Raw genomic sequence first — 14,335 nt, 5'->3', positions numbered from 1 at the left:
TTCGCGAACGGATTTTGAAAATAGTATTTTAATCGTAATCAATGTGGTATAACTACAAATCTATCATTAAATTTAATACTTGAATCCATTACAAAACCGTACATGTATAAAATTCTTGTTAATACTGACGTAAAATATCTAAAATTATTGTTTGATAATAGTCTTGCCAAAAACCTTATTTTGATGCCAAAAAGTCGTAAAACATGAACATTTCAAACGCAGTTTTATAATAATCTATATAGGTTATTGTTGTTCGGCAATTGCTCATAAAATTACAAATACATTAAGTTATTTGTGAAATTAGGTAGTTAATCTAAATAGTTCGTAATCAACCATTAAAAAAATAATTTCAAAAACATACGCTTTCCCTGATTTCGGACGCTGTTCGATAATACCTTCCAATCAAATTGTCGGTGTACTCATCACCGAACTCACATTAAGCTTAATTTCTGATAATATGACTGCACTAAATTAATTAAATTTACTAAAATACACAAACTAATTAAGTAGTCACACTGAAAAACCATACTTTGAAACACAGAAATAAATTTAAAAGGTTTTATGACCTTAAGAAATATACGCAACTTCTTACCGATTTCTTTAAGGTTGCCCATACAAAGTGGCAATCGGGAGCAACGATCCGTTTCGATCAGTTGCCACGTCCCAACTGCGGGACAAATTGACCGACTCTGAGGCATAGTTGAAGGGATAGGTATTTAACTCGTGGAAAAAAAATACGCAAGTAAATATCAGCTGTAAATAATCGACTTATAGCCTAAAATAGAAGAAATTCGGTGATACGGACGGATATTGAGCGTTCGGTGGAGCGTACTTTTACCTTATGAATCTAATACGATCATTTATATTCTTCTGCTATCATAAGTAATAGTTATTGATTTTTAAAAAGCGTTTTTCAATTAAAAGACATGCCAAGATCGCTTACCTTCTTTCAAGTTCTTTCTAATGCTAAAAAACGAACTATAATAACCCCTGATTATTTTATAATGATCAACTTATTGCGCATCTCATTTAATTACGAAGATTCCAGTTTTGTAACTGCCTCGTTGTAATGGGGTCAGGTAACTATTATTACAAAGTTACCTTCCCATTATCTGCAAAAATTTAAACATGTGTCGTTCAGTTAAAATAAAGAGAATTCTTGCTTTTATTTCAGAAAGTATGTTTCGAAATGTAAAAAACTGGCCAAGTGCCTTTCCAACCATTCATAATAAATTAAGGTTTCTCAAAAAGTTTCTCGATTTCGTAAATACGTTCAGATTTTATTTGGGTTCTGTTGGTCACCCTTTGGGTGGGAAAACCTACAAAGGAAGTCGGAGGGTGATAATGGAATATATTCAGGGTTTTATCAAAATAACTGTGAAACAAAATTAGGCATAAATGCGTAAAAATAATAGAGTCATCCCAATGTGAATGTCGGGAGCTCGAGTGTTTCCGGTTGCGAAATGTTCTATTTCGACTGTTACCTACTATTAGCAGAGTCCAAGGAGCGCTCGAGTTGCAGTGCAAACAAACACGGATACATTAGACTTGTTTATTTTGGACGGACAATTAGGTCATACTTAATGAATCATGCTTGTATTCGTATGTATTAGGTGCGTTCGCAATATCAAAAAGAAGGCAGTATAAACAAAGTTACAGAGATTTTCTGTACAAATTGTGGGCTTATATCTTCCAACCAATGACAAACAATAGCTTTCAATTATTTACTCCGTTCCACAATTCTCTCTGTTTTCGTGACATACTGGTATGTATACTTAACCACTGGTATCCTCTCAGACACCCTGATTTTCATTTATTATTATCGACACTATCCGAACGTGGTAAATTGTCGAACAACGGCACCCTCACCCAAAGACGAAATTGATCTGATTGTTGATTTAGTATATGATTTGCGTCTGGGGGACGGACGCTACGGGGTCATGTTCAATTAACTTTTATTATTTCGAATTAATCTAGAGGAGATTATTTAATCTTTATTGCACAAAAGAAAAATCTTATAGTACAAAAGGCGGACTTAATGCCATAAGGCATTCTCTACCAGTCAACCTTAAGGCTAAGCAGATTATTAGATTATTTATTTCTAGATCCATAAATTATTGCAAAAGACATCATATGTTATCTTCATAATTCTATACGACTTGTAGTTGTAGCTCACTTGTTCGCGTCAGTTGCGCGTCATTAATGACACTGTGGCATGTGCAACTTTTAGACCGGGCATAATAAACAGTCTGATTTAGTTGTACCACTAAGATGCCCCAAAATTTACCTGACTTTAGCAACATTTTCTGCAATTAGGACAGTGGCTACATTATCTGTGTATGGCCTAAATTGTAACTGACCGATTTACTCATGTCAGCTCTCAAAATGCCGAAGAAAACAAAACGTGACTAATAAATTTACATCGTATCTACCACAGGAACATGGCTTGCATCATACATGGTACTTTACTCGTACTAAATACATAAAATGTATTATGTTACATAATAGTAGTTTATGTGACTGCTACATAATGAGAGGCATTAAAATACGAGTGTGGGTTTAAGAAACGAACGTTAGTGAGTTTCTTAATAGGATCACACGAGTGTTTTAATGCCTAATTATGTACAGTTACATACACTACTTTATCTAAACACATACTTAAAACTAACTAAAAGATAAACTGTACGTCAAATGGCGCTGAATGAAAACTTTTTTCACGCATGTCACACATCCGTAGTTTTTTTTAAATTCCTAGACAAAAGAATAAAGTCCCTATTCTCATGTCACTCGAGATCAAATGTCGTGCGGTTTATATTTAAAAAACATACTAAATTGACGTTTCGTATCGATAACGGTTTTAATATCTATGGATACTAGAATAGAGACCTACTTGAGTTTTGACTGATGTTCCAAATTTAAACTCATAACCTACAAAAATCTGTAACGTTATGTACATTAAAGTACAAATTTTCCTACTACCACAGATAAAAAAGTTCTCATAGTAAAATTGGTTGTCATTAAGCTTGTCATTTCCTACGGTTTCTGAACGCATTATAGAGCACTAAATCTATTTAAGTTATTATTCGAATTCGGTTTCGGAAGAAACAAGAAGAAATATTTCAAGTATCAACAAAAAGGGTAACTCAAAATGTTTCATTGGTTTAAAGATTTTGGAGACTATAGATATTCGCATAATCATACCCAATCTTGCCAGTCTAGTAGCAACCAAAGACGTCAATAAATAAAAATATAGATTACAGTTTGGTAGCCGGCCAACGCAGTTAATTTCGTGGGCTGGCCGACGTGGACACTGCGTTAATCAGGTGAATTGACGAGATTGACCGATGGCTAGATTAATTTATAGAGTACTGTCACATAGCGCCAGCTAGTGGTTTAGGTGGAACTTCGTTGGTTTTGATTATTTCTGTTAGTGTTAATTTCTTTTTAGAAATATTGAACAGGATTTAATTTAATTATAGTTTAGGTACAAATATAAATATTTGTATTTCACCTTTTTTCTTGATATTGTGTCGTTAGTTAATTAAACCTACATGTTTAAAGGGTAGCACGATATAACTGGCAACGTGCTGTTCGTATTGTAAAGAGCACTAAATTTGAAATGGAAGGAAAATAGAATAAGAAGAAAAACTGGCATTGTCGGGGTTTGAACCATGTATCTTAGCTACAGTACGAATAATATATAATTTTTGAAGTGAAAACTTCTTTAGCGGCGCTGGGCACTTTTTGAGGTGGGAAGAAAATTATAAACTCGAGACAGCGTAGGCCATCACGTGACCGTAACGTTTAGATGGCCACTCATTTAGATGGCATTTAAATCAATAAAGACAAACTCAATGACATTACATGAAAAAGGTTACGGGTTGAAATACGAGGATACAGTTACATTCTAACTTTATATCACTCAAATATAATTCAATAAAGCTACATCTTGATGAAATCGCTAATAAAAGTGAACTCTAGTTTTAAATAATTGACCTGATTATGATACGTTATGACTAAAGTTCTTCGGTGAATAACATTGTCCGTGACACATGACGTCAGCGTTACGTTACGCGTTACGCTGTATCGAGTTTATCATTTTTCCCCCACCTCAAAAAGTGCTCAGCGCCGCTAAAGAAGTTTTCACTTCAAAAATATTCAAGCCTCATATTCCTATTCCAAAATCTTACCTATTGAACATGATTTGCACACCAACTCGTGGAGGAAGTGATGATTTTGAATGATAGGTAAATCTTTAATAGCGTTCATTTGGATTTACAGTCAGTGTTTTCCTCCCGATGGCGTGGTGAACATTTTTGTGTTTCACTCGATAGCAAAGTTGGTTTAACCCTCGTGACTTGAAGCCCTCGCAACGCTACTCAATTCTTGAATCTTTCGCTTAATAGGAAGTTAATATTAGCACAATAGTTGGTAGGCAAATATGTAGTTAATATAACACTGTACTAAGTACATATTTGCCTAATATCAACTATTCCAGTAGTATAATCAATGTCAAACGGAAAGTTAATTCACAGCCGTTATTCGATAAACGACCCATGAAAATCTAGTTAAACCTGCGTTTGTTATTACACCTTATAGCCCGTGCTACAGTTAATACCAATTAATGTAATGAGCTTTTTAATTGACAGACACTTTAAATAATACGTTCTTCAATTAGTTGGGCCAACAACCACGATTGTGTCGCTGCCAATGTTTTGATTGTGTCGTCAAGACATGGTCGTTTAGAACGCGGCTGCCACGTAAATTAGGCGAACTGGGCCATAAAACTAAAATCCTTTAGATTTGTAAGTGATCTGTGACTTCTGTGTGATCATCGTATTGGAGATTTGCGATGCAGTAAATATGATTAATAACAGTGAAAGCTATGTTCATCTCAGAAAACTTACCTTGTAATAACTGAATTGTGAGCTGATACTCTGCTAGCTTCTCATCAACGTAGCCTTCCTGTGACTGGCTGGCAATGATCTCTGCCGTGGATGGGCCTCTTTCTTCATCCTCCTCGTATATCATCGGCCGAGGGGGCGGAGGCGGCTCCAGCGGGACTCCCGCGTAATCGTACTCCCGAACTGGCTCGTACGGAGACGAGTAATAATACTCCGGGCTCTGCCCCAACGTAGGAGACATGGGATAGGGCGAGATAGAGAAATGTGAGCTCGGAGATGGAGAGTGCGGCCGGAAAGGAGAATGCAATGGCCTGAATGGTTTAGGTGACGGCTGAACTGGTGGTGGTGACACCAGGGCTGTGGAATGCCGAGGGCCAGAGATAAGTGGGGGTGGGCTTGGGGCCCATGGTGAGGGGGGGCGGTAGTGGAGGGGGGACGGAGGGCCCGGGGGGCGCGCGCGTCCGTGTCCCGGCGGCGGTTGCGACATCTCGCGGATTGAATCTTGTCAACCCGGTGTCACGCCGATATCTGCATCGCTGCAACAATGAACAAGAAAATTAAGTTACTTGGCAATAATAGTACATTATTGTCGAGGCTCGGAAGTAGCTACTTGCAGGCTGAGGATTCGTTTTAAACGGACGACCTTGGGAGTCCGTATAATTGAATCCGAAGCCAGCAAGTAGCCTTCCAGCCGAGTCATATATAGTGCTTTTCTCAAAAATGGTGCAAGAAATATAAATATCATAGAAATAGTTTACAAAACCAACGTTCTTACGTATATATTTTCACAGAAAAAAGCCCTTGCCGCCTTTTTATTTTTTTAATAAAAAAAATAGAAGTGTATTTTTCTGCCGAAAATACGCCAACTATTTGAGGCAGCTAAATAGTCGCGGTACTGATCATCTGTTTGGCTGTTTAATGGGCTTGTGCCTTCATTTGATATAGTCATTTCAACTTTTAAAAAGTTTGGAACTCGAGAAATAATGGAATTTGTATGCAACATTGCAGTCCCAAAATTGAGACTGCAATATTTTTAACTTTTTAATTTTTGACTGACCATAAACTACGCGCTTCGCGACCAATTTTTTAGACGGCAACTTTGCCGTGCATTTTTGAGAAATAGTACATTATTGCAGAGGCCGGGAAAGGGCAATTCGTGGATGAGTTTCGATTTTGTCGGACGACGCGAAGCGGAGTCCGACAAAGAAGACGAATCCACGAATTGCTATTCCTGCCGAGGCATATATAGTGCTTTTCTCCAAACATGCGAGGAAATAAGCTAAAATAATTATTATTTAAGCATCAAGCATCACTCAAATCAAACCTTCACATCCAAAATGTCAAAAACAATTTCCCTCTTTAATTAATTTTTAAAAGTTAAAGGCACAAACTTATTCTGCCATTCAGTACCATTCAATATTCGTTCATTCAATATAATTGCGCAATATGGTTTGTCAAACCAACTTTTCAGTCAGTAAGAACCAGGAAAACTACACCCATCCTTTTCTTTTGGGTGCTAGTACTAGTGTAATACAAAGATAGTATGATTCTCTTTGTCTATGTTTGAAATGAGAAAGTCCTTTGACAAACTATGTAAGCTTTATGAACACGGATGAGATTTAAAAAAAATATAAAAATAATCTTTGATTTTATTAAGCAGTATTCGCACGATCATACACGTGAAATGATAGCTGATCGGGTCGTGTAGAAGCGGCTCGCGGCAATAATAATTGGCTGTTTGCGTTTTTTATTATTAAAAAGTAAAAAACACTACAGTAATAAGTTATTACTGTAGTGTTTTTTTACTTCCCGTCCGCTAGAACAGGACAGCGATAGTTTGATGTTTTTTAGTTAGAGTTTGACATTAACGAAGAACTTCCCGTACTATTTTTGCTACAGTAAGGTGTACATTTCCGAGCATATTGGAGAAAAGGTTTATTAATATTTTAGTCTAAATTTTGCCCCTATGTAAACTGAAATAGTTATCTTTAGTAAAAATGGTTTGAGCTCGAAATGTAAATCCTGTGGAACCGAGTGCGCTCTTGAATTTTGCATGCAACGGCAAAACGCTCTTAAATTTAGGTACGCTAAATTTAGTTGAGGCTCGTAATATCTTGTACAAACTTCACAAAAGCATGAAACACCAGCAACAACGTGGCAACAGTAAAATTTGAAACTACTATTATCACTACACACACGGCGGCGGTAGAACCGCAGGAGCAAGTTTGTAGATTTGTTTATAGCAGCGAAACGATCGCGAGGCGGTGGCGGATATTTTCGGATATTCCTAACCGAAAGGGTTACGGCCATTAGGAACACGAGGTGTGGAACAGATGCCTGGAATGTTTATTAGGCTCTAATCGGTAAGTGGGTCGTTAATAGAGAGTTTAATAGTTTAGGTCTGTAGTTTGAAGTAGAGTCACGATCACCTACAAATAAAAGGATAATGGTTTGACTGGGTGGAATAAATTTACCTATATATGATGTTCTTGTTAAATTTCCACTTTCAACGCAGAGGAAATCTTATAAAAGATTGGATTGATTTTATTCCGATTCTGAGTAGGTACCTTTGGAAGTTTTGAACTCTATTGACGGTGCGAATCCGAAGTGTCTTCGTTTGAGGCTTGGACAAAAATGTTTTAATATGTTCGGGTGTCCGGCTATTCTCCTCTAAGATCGCAATTTTCAACCGATTCTCGTAATTGTGAGCAGGTTCTATAATCACAGAGATATTTTTTTTGTAAATTCAGTACCTATTTCGTTTTTTTCTGAAAATTACGGGGTGATGGGTGGATCTGGGGGTTCGCAAATTATACCGCACATCTACTAGTCTCATCCAAACGTAACAAAGACATCCCAGCTGACATACAGCCACATTACATAATTAAATATATTTCTTACTAAACGGTTTCGAAAGAGGACGGAATTAACTAGTTTAATTTTGACTAGCAGCATGAGCATTAAGAATAAAACATTATGTAAACAAGCAGATTGAGAAACTGATATTTTAAAATAAGACGTAAATTAAAAATAATTTAGCTAATAACGGGCTTGATTAATGTCACAATATCATCATCTTCATTTAAAACTATTTATTTTTTGTTTTAGTATATTTAAATAATGGCTTTTGACGTCTAAGCGATACGCTTGCAGTGCTATATGATATTCTGAAAGACATAACTATTTTATTAATTATGTTGGCCTCAAGCCAATGTCATACATGCAACTAAAAATAAACGTTCTAGTAACTTTTTGTTCGGTTTCAGCGAAAGTTTGGGGTCAAGGAAACTAGAGGAGAAGAAAGGAGATTAGAAAATATATACTTAAAGCAGTGGTGGCCAAGTGGATATGACGTCTGACTTTCAATCCAGAGGTCGCGGGTTCAAATCCTGGCTCGTACCAATGAGTTTTTCGGAACTTAATATGTACGAAATATCATTTGATATTTACCACTAGCTTTTCGGTGAAGGAAAACATCGTGAGGAAACCTGCATACATCTGCGAAGAAATTCATAGGTGTATGTGAAGTCCCCAATCCGCATTGGGCTAGCGTGGGGACTATAGCCCAAGCCCTCTCGCGCATGAGAGGAGGCCTGTGCTCAGCAGTGGGACGTATATAGGCTGAAATGATGATGAATGATGATACTTACTTAAACTGCAGGATTTACATTCAATATAGCAAACAGCCTATCTATAATATGTAGATATATACAGTTAAAATACTATGTGCACTCATTCATTCATTGCTATATTCATTCGTTCCTCGATTTTGCTTTTAAATCTATAATGATTTAAACATTTTAGCAGTATGGGAATCAAAGATTCAATGATTGCAAAATATGTGCAAAATCGAAGAAAAAAAAAGTGTACCCGAGTTTTACATCTGAAGAAGGTGACAACATGACTGTATGACGGCATCGGCATATCTGACTTATCAAATCTCAACTTTTGACAACCGAGTTACAGCATAATGTGCGAAGCCGTACAGCGCCATCTACATTTGCAATTACACAGTCAAATTCGAGGCACGCATTTGTCTTAGTCTTTAAGCGCCACTTGCACCATTCTACTAATCCAGGGTTAACCGGTTAAATCTGGCGTTACCATGGTTACCAGTACAATCTGACACTGGGTTAACGGTTTAACCGCTTAACCTCGGGTTAGTGGGATGGTGCAAGTGGCGCTAAGAGTATACAGTCAATTACAGTCAGTGAATCTTTGGTAGGTTTTTAAGGAATCTTTCATAGTAGCCCCAACGAGAACCTATTTCGGTGTATTATACATGAGCCTATCGGTATTTGAACATTTGAATAGGCAGGCTGTCATTTAATCAACAGGCATCTTTTCATCGGAAATTGGTAAAATTAGAGCCATATTTTATGACAATTAGGCCCACTTGCACCATTTCACTAACCCGCGCGGGGTTAACCGATTAAACCTGGAGTTGCCATGGTTACCAGTACAATTTGACACTACGTTAACGGTTTAACCGCTTAACCCCGGGTTAGTGGGATGGTGCAAGTGGGCCTAATGCAAACATTCAAATACTCGTAACGAAGTTGTTTCGAAGAAAATACCGTTATGATTTTGTTTAGCAGACAAATGGTAAGTTTTGAATGTGATTTTTTTTTATGTGAAACTTTAAGCACTCATAACTTTTAATGATAATTTAAATATCGCTACCTATTATAAATATTATAATCCTATTGAACCCATTTTTTATAATACATATGAATAAAATAAAATAAATAAATATTATAGGACATTCTTACACAGATTGACTAAGTCCCACAGTAAGCTCAAGAAGGCTTGTGTTGTGGGTACTCAGACAACGATACAACATATGAATAACTTTTTATAATTTCGTCCTTCCTTCTTCTTCCTCGCGTTATCCCGGCATTTCGCCACGGCTGGGAGCCTGGGGTCCGCTTGACAACTAATCCCATGATTTGACGTAGGCACTAGTTTTTACGAAAGCGACTGCCATCTGTTGGCAACAATCAAGAAATGCCACTGACTGCAGCTTCCGGTGGCGGTATGGCGCGTAAGCGGTGGTTCCGGTCGACAGAGGGCGCCACTCCGTTGAATAAAACCGGTCTGCACGACGGTGCGCGCTCTCTTGCGGGGTTGGCACTCGACACGAGAACATCGTCCACACTCTACTAGAATTGCGATTGTATCACTTGATTTTAATGTATACCTAATTGTAAATTAATATATAGTACAATAAAATAACTTTATACTTTGGGGTTCTTGGTTTCATTAAGTTATCTACCGGCAGTTTTCATCAGAAGTGTTTATCCACGCGTCATGGGGAAGCATAAGAAGAAAAGTCGTAAACATAAACGCGCTCGATCAGTCAGTAGTTCTAGTACCGTCAGAAGTTCTGACAGTGAGAGTGCCCGAACCCCGTCACCTCTGCCTCCACAACGCAAGAAGACCAGGAAACTAGATCGGTCAAGTAAGCCTTTACGCATAAATGGACCCGAAACTGTAAGTCACAACAATACGCCTACTTTGTACAACATTATACCCGAGTTTGACCCTCTGAAAGATGACATTAATGCATGGCTTAGAGTGATTCAATCTTACGCAAGTACATTTTCTTGGTCTGACGAGATCACCCGTTATCAGGCTTTGAATAAACTGAAGGGCTCAGCTAAAGTGTGGTATGACTCGTTGTTACGCACCAAGGCCTGTTCACTTCCTAAGAAAGTTATGTCCCCAAATAAGTGCGCATGTGTGCGCCTGTAGCTTCTATGTGTGCGTTGGCCTCCGAGAAAAAGTTGCGAGTAATAAAAATAAAATCATTTTACTACAGCAACATTGCTCCCAACTCTGATTTAAATTATCACGAATTTTATATATTATTAATCATAAAACGGGACTTAAAACGCCTAAAACTTAATTATACGCGATTAAGTTTTAAAATTGAATATTTGCTTCCAACTGTCTTTATCAATGTTCATAAAATATATGGAGGGTAGGTACGTCTACCCACCATAATGCAAAAATATATTTGTCAATGACTTTGTCCAACTGCTGTGGTTAAAGTTCATAACGAAAATTTTATTTACTAAATCTTACTACCACCTAAGACTGTAAGTCTGTACCTACATGGATTACAGCAATGCACATAGAAAATGTGCTAAATGCGGAGCAACGGCTGTTGAAGCAGCCAGAGTGAAATTTACAGCTTTAGTGGGTTCAGAAGGAACCGAGTCATAACGCATCTGGAAAGCGTATTAATTAACCGTGAAGAAATGTAGGAATACAAGTTGGAAATCTGTGTAAAATGTAGTGTATCTGTGTGTAAAGTGTAATAGGTAGGCACGGCTCATGTTAATTGTATTATACTGAAAACTTTGTGAATGCGCTTTATTAATGTCTATTTTTTTATTAAGTTGCCAGTTGCCAGTTTTCAGTGTATTTTAATAATTAATACAATGTTATAAACATAAACATGCCTTTTATTTAAATCAATTGATAATACCACAAACAAGGGGTAATATTTGCATCTTGCATATATTTCGTGATATGAAGATAACAAATATGTTTATCAAGAGAATTACTACATGTATACCTACCAATACCCGCCAGGCTAAACCGGTTGTCAACTTTAGTTCCATTGGTACACAAAGACGGCGCCACTAGTATAAACGTATAAACGGTTGGGGACATTTTTTTGTATGGAGTTACCGTTCTTCTCCTAGTGAGTATTATATTCTTTGTTACGCACTGATCACCAATGGCCGTCATGGAAATGGTCTGATTGGCATACTAGGTTGTCTGTTAGCTTTCAAATTCAAAGGAACATGTTTGAACTTTTGAAGGAGATAATAGAACGAAAACCAGCTGAAAATCAATCTCTGTATGAATTCTATTTCGATCAGAAATGTAAAATTGACCGGTTACGTTTAAACTTTTCGGATCAAGACGTCATTTCAATAGTTCTCGGAAATATAGGCGACGGAAATATTGAATCCAATACATTTAATTCGTGTGATCAGTTCGCAAGTTATTTGCATAGTCGGACATACAAAGCAAAAAAACAAACAAACGTTTCACTTCCAAAGGCAAATCACGTTCAGTCACCTGTCGTTAACACTTCTAGTAATGCAAGCGTAGCTACAACGACAAGTCGAGCGGTTGCGTCGGGTTCTGTCGGTTCCGTTTCAAACGAGAATAATTCACAGGCGCGTAAAACAATCAAATGTTTCTTATGCGGCGGAAATCATAAGCGAATGCATTGTGACATAAAGTGTGAGTTTTGCGGGATAAGAGGACATATTGAATCTACATGTAATCGAAAGAAAAATGTTAAAACGGAACAGAAATCTGAAAAACCCGAGGTAAAATTTGTGTCATCTTCAAATTCTCGAAACAAGTTCGTGAAGAAGGTAGTTCTAAATAATGTTTTGGTTCACGATGCATTCATAGATCCGGGAAGTAGCTGTTCGATTATATCACAGTTAGCTCAATAGTGGGACCGGATTTTTGCACTATAAGTTTTGATAATTCTAAAGTTGAAAAAGTGATACTTATCTGATATGGGACATATTTTTAAGCATATTTGCAATATATGATGAAAAGTTAGAACGAGCGTTAGATATAAATTAGGTATTTATATATTTTTAGTAATGATTTTTTAATATTGAATTAAAGTGCAATGTTTAAGTTCCATTGTTTATAATATGTATGACGCTTTATAATGTAAAATTATTAGAAATTTTTTTAACGTGCTTCTTTGTCAAACTACAAATTAGCTTATTATTTTGTCGATATTGAATTAAAGTTTAATAAATCCACAACAACATATCTCATTTTTTAAGTTAATAGGCACGCTAAAAAGCTAGAAGAATAAGATATATGCTCTAGAATTAATATGCGTTTTTTGTCCTATAATATCTAATATTGAATTAGAGTCTGTAAAAATAAGTCTATTACTATAAAATAATATACGCAGCCATATTATGGAAAGTAAGAAATTTCTGCGTGTAGCTTGCATTGTAATAGTAAAATCTAGTTAAAAAGGCGCGAAATTCATACATACGCCGCGCTGGTCCGTCAGTCGCCGGCACGGCGCTCGAGAGCCTATCATAGCCTACCTATAACTTCGCCCCTCGCCCCACCTCCCGCTCAGTAACACTGTCTGTCTTTTCTTATCATTCATTTGTTTGTTTACCGTGCACATATATAAATTAGATGCGGATATTACGTGAAATTAAAATATCTTATTACGTAAAAATACCTACAGCTGGTCAATCAGATCTTGGCAGTAGAAAGAGGCGGCAAATTTGAAAAATGTAGGCGCGAAGGGATATCGTCCCATAGAAAATTTGTGTTTTGCGCCTTTTTTTAGTAACAAGATTTGCTTGACCAGCTATATTTCATTATCTTGACTAATATTGTAATAAAAATGTACAAGATATTCACAACTATTTTTTACTATAGGTACATAGTTTGTCAAAGGAATGTCTCATTTCAAACATAGACAGAGAGAATCATCATACTATCTTTACTTACACTAGTACTAGCACCCAAAAGAAAAGGATGAATATAGTTTTTTATTTTTATTTACTGACAAATGGTTTGACCAACTATACCTATTTCTGGTTCCTATTGTCATGTCCTGTCCTATTCAAGGTCAATATCATAATATGTATATTATAAACCAACTGCTCAATATTACACGGTATACATCCTGAATATACAATAAGGTAAGTGAGGCCACTTACCTTATTGTATATTCCGTGTGGGCCGTATATGCCTATATACAGCCCACCTTAAATTAAAATGGTTTTTTTTAATAAACAGGATATGACGTATGAAAAACTCACTCAAATAGGTTTCTCATTTATTTAAGTTTCTTCATTATACCAAAATAGTTATAAAAATATTACGATACTCTTGGAAAATATACCTTAAAAGTCCTATTATGGGCCTTATTGAACACTAGCAGTGTATTACTTAATCCCGCAAAAAATAATCATTTTGACAGTAGGTAATAACAGATTGTATTGTTTTTAACTTAAGAGTTATACATATACAAACAACAATATTTGATACTTCATAACAGGAGGATTTATTTATAATAAGTGAAAATAATTATTTTGGGCCTTAATAACTAAAGATATAAAAATTGTCTAGTTTACGCGAAAATAGTAGGTAACTAAACATAAATCTTTATTAGTTACAGTAGTATCATCTTTTAACATCTGGGGGCACGGCAGTGCCCCTGCCAAGACGAGCAAAGCGCAAGGGCACTATCTACCTTTTCTCGAAGCGCTTCGTCGTTTTTTGGAACCCTCATAACTTGGGGTTGGATTATACCAGATAAACAAAGTTCTCGGACTTATTAAGATATCAATTGCATAGCTCTTATACTTTAGATTTTATTCATATCTAAAAACTTCGATTTCGTCACTGAC

At 36.5% G+C, this 14,335-nt stretch overlaps 2 protein-coding genes across 8 annotated transcripts in view; one reads left to right on the top strand and one right to left on the bottom strand.

The window, feature by feature from the left end:
* Positions 1-14,335, bottom strand: part of LOC134665398 (muscle-specific protein 300 kDa) — a 204,405-nt gene that overhangs the window by 172,573 nt on the left and 17,497 nt on the right. For all 7 annotated transcript variants that reach the window (XM_063522347.1, XM_063522371.1, XM_063522355.1 and 4 more), the window contains exon 2: positions 4,908-5,440. In XM_063522347.1, the coding sequence (XP_063378417.1) occupies positions 4,908-5,391 (484 nt within the window). In that variant the 5' untranslated portion in view covers positions 5,392-5,440. The remainder of the gene's footprint in view (positions 1-4,907; positions 5,441-14,335) is intronic.
* On the top strand, positions 10,215-12,388 carry LOC134664296 (uncharacterized). Its single transcript, XM_063520896.1, has 2 exons — positions 10,215-10,365; positions 11,622-12,388. The coding sequence occupies exons 1-2, from the start codon at positions 10,215-10,217 to the stop codon at positions 12,386-12,388; spliced, it is 918 nt and encodes a 305-aa protein (XP_063376966.1).

Source organism: Cydia fagiglandana, chromosome 1 (genome assembly GCF_963556715.1).
Source record: "Cydia fagiglandana chromosome 1, ilCydFagi1.1, whole genome shotgun sequence".
In the NCBI taxonomy this organism is placed as follows: domain Eukaryota; kingdom Metazoa; phylum Arthropoda; class Insecta; order Lepidoptera; family Tortricidae; genus Cydia; species Cydia fagiglandana.
The sequence above is the reverse complement of the archived record's forward strand: the minus strand, read 5'-3'. Positions and strand labels throughout refer to the sequence as shown.

What these genes read in the sequence shown, in the direction of transcription:
- LOC134664296 (XM_063520896.1), top strand. Translation starts at nt 10,215, where the DNA reads ATGGGGAAGCATAAGAAGAAAAGTCGTAAACATAAACGCGCTCGATCA. An exon ending in CAGGAAACTAGATCGGTCAA is followed by an intron (nt 10,366 to 11,621) that starts GTAAGCCTTTAC and finishes TCTCCTAGTGAG; the next exon opens with TATTATATTCTTTGTTACGC.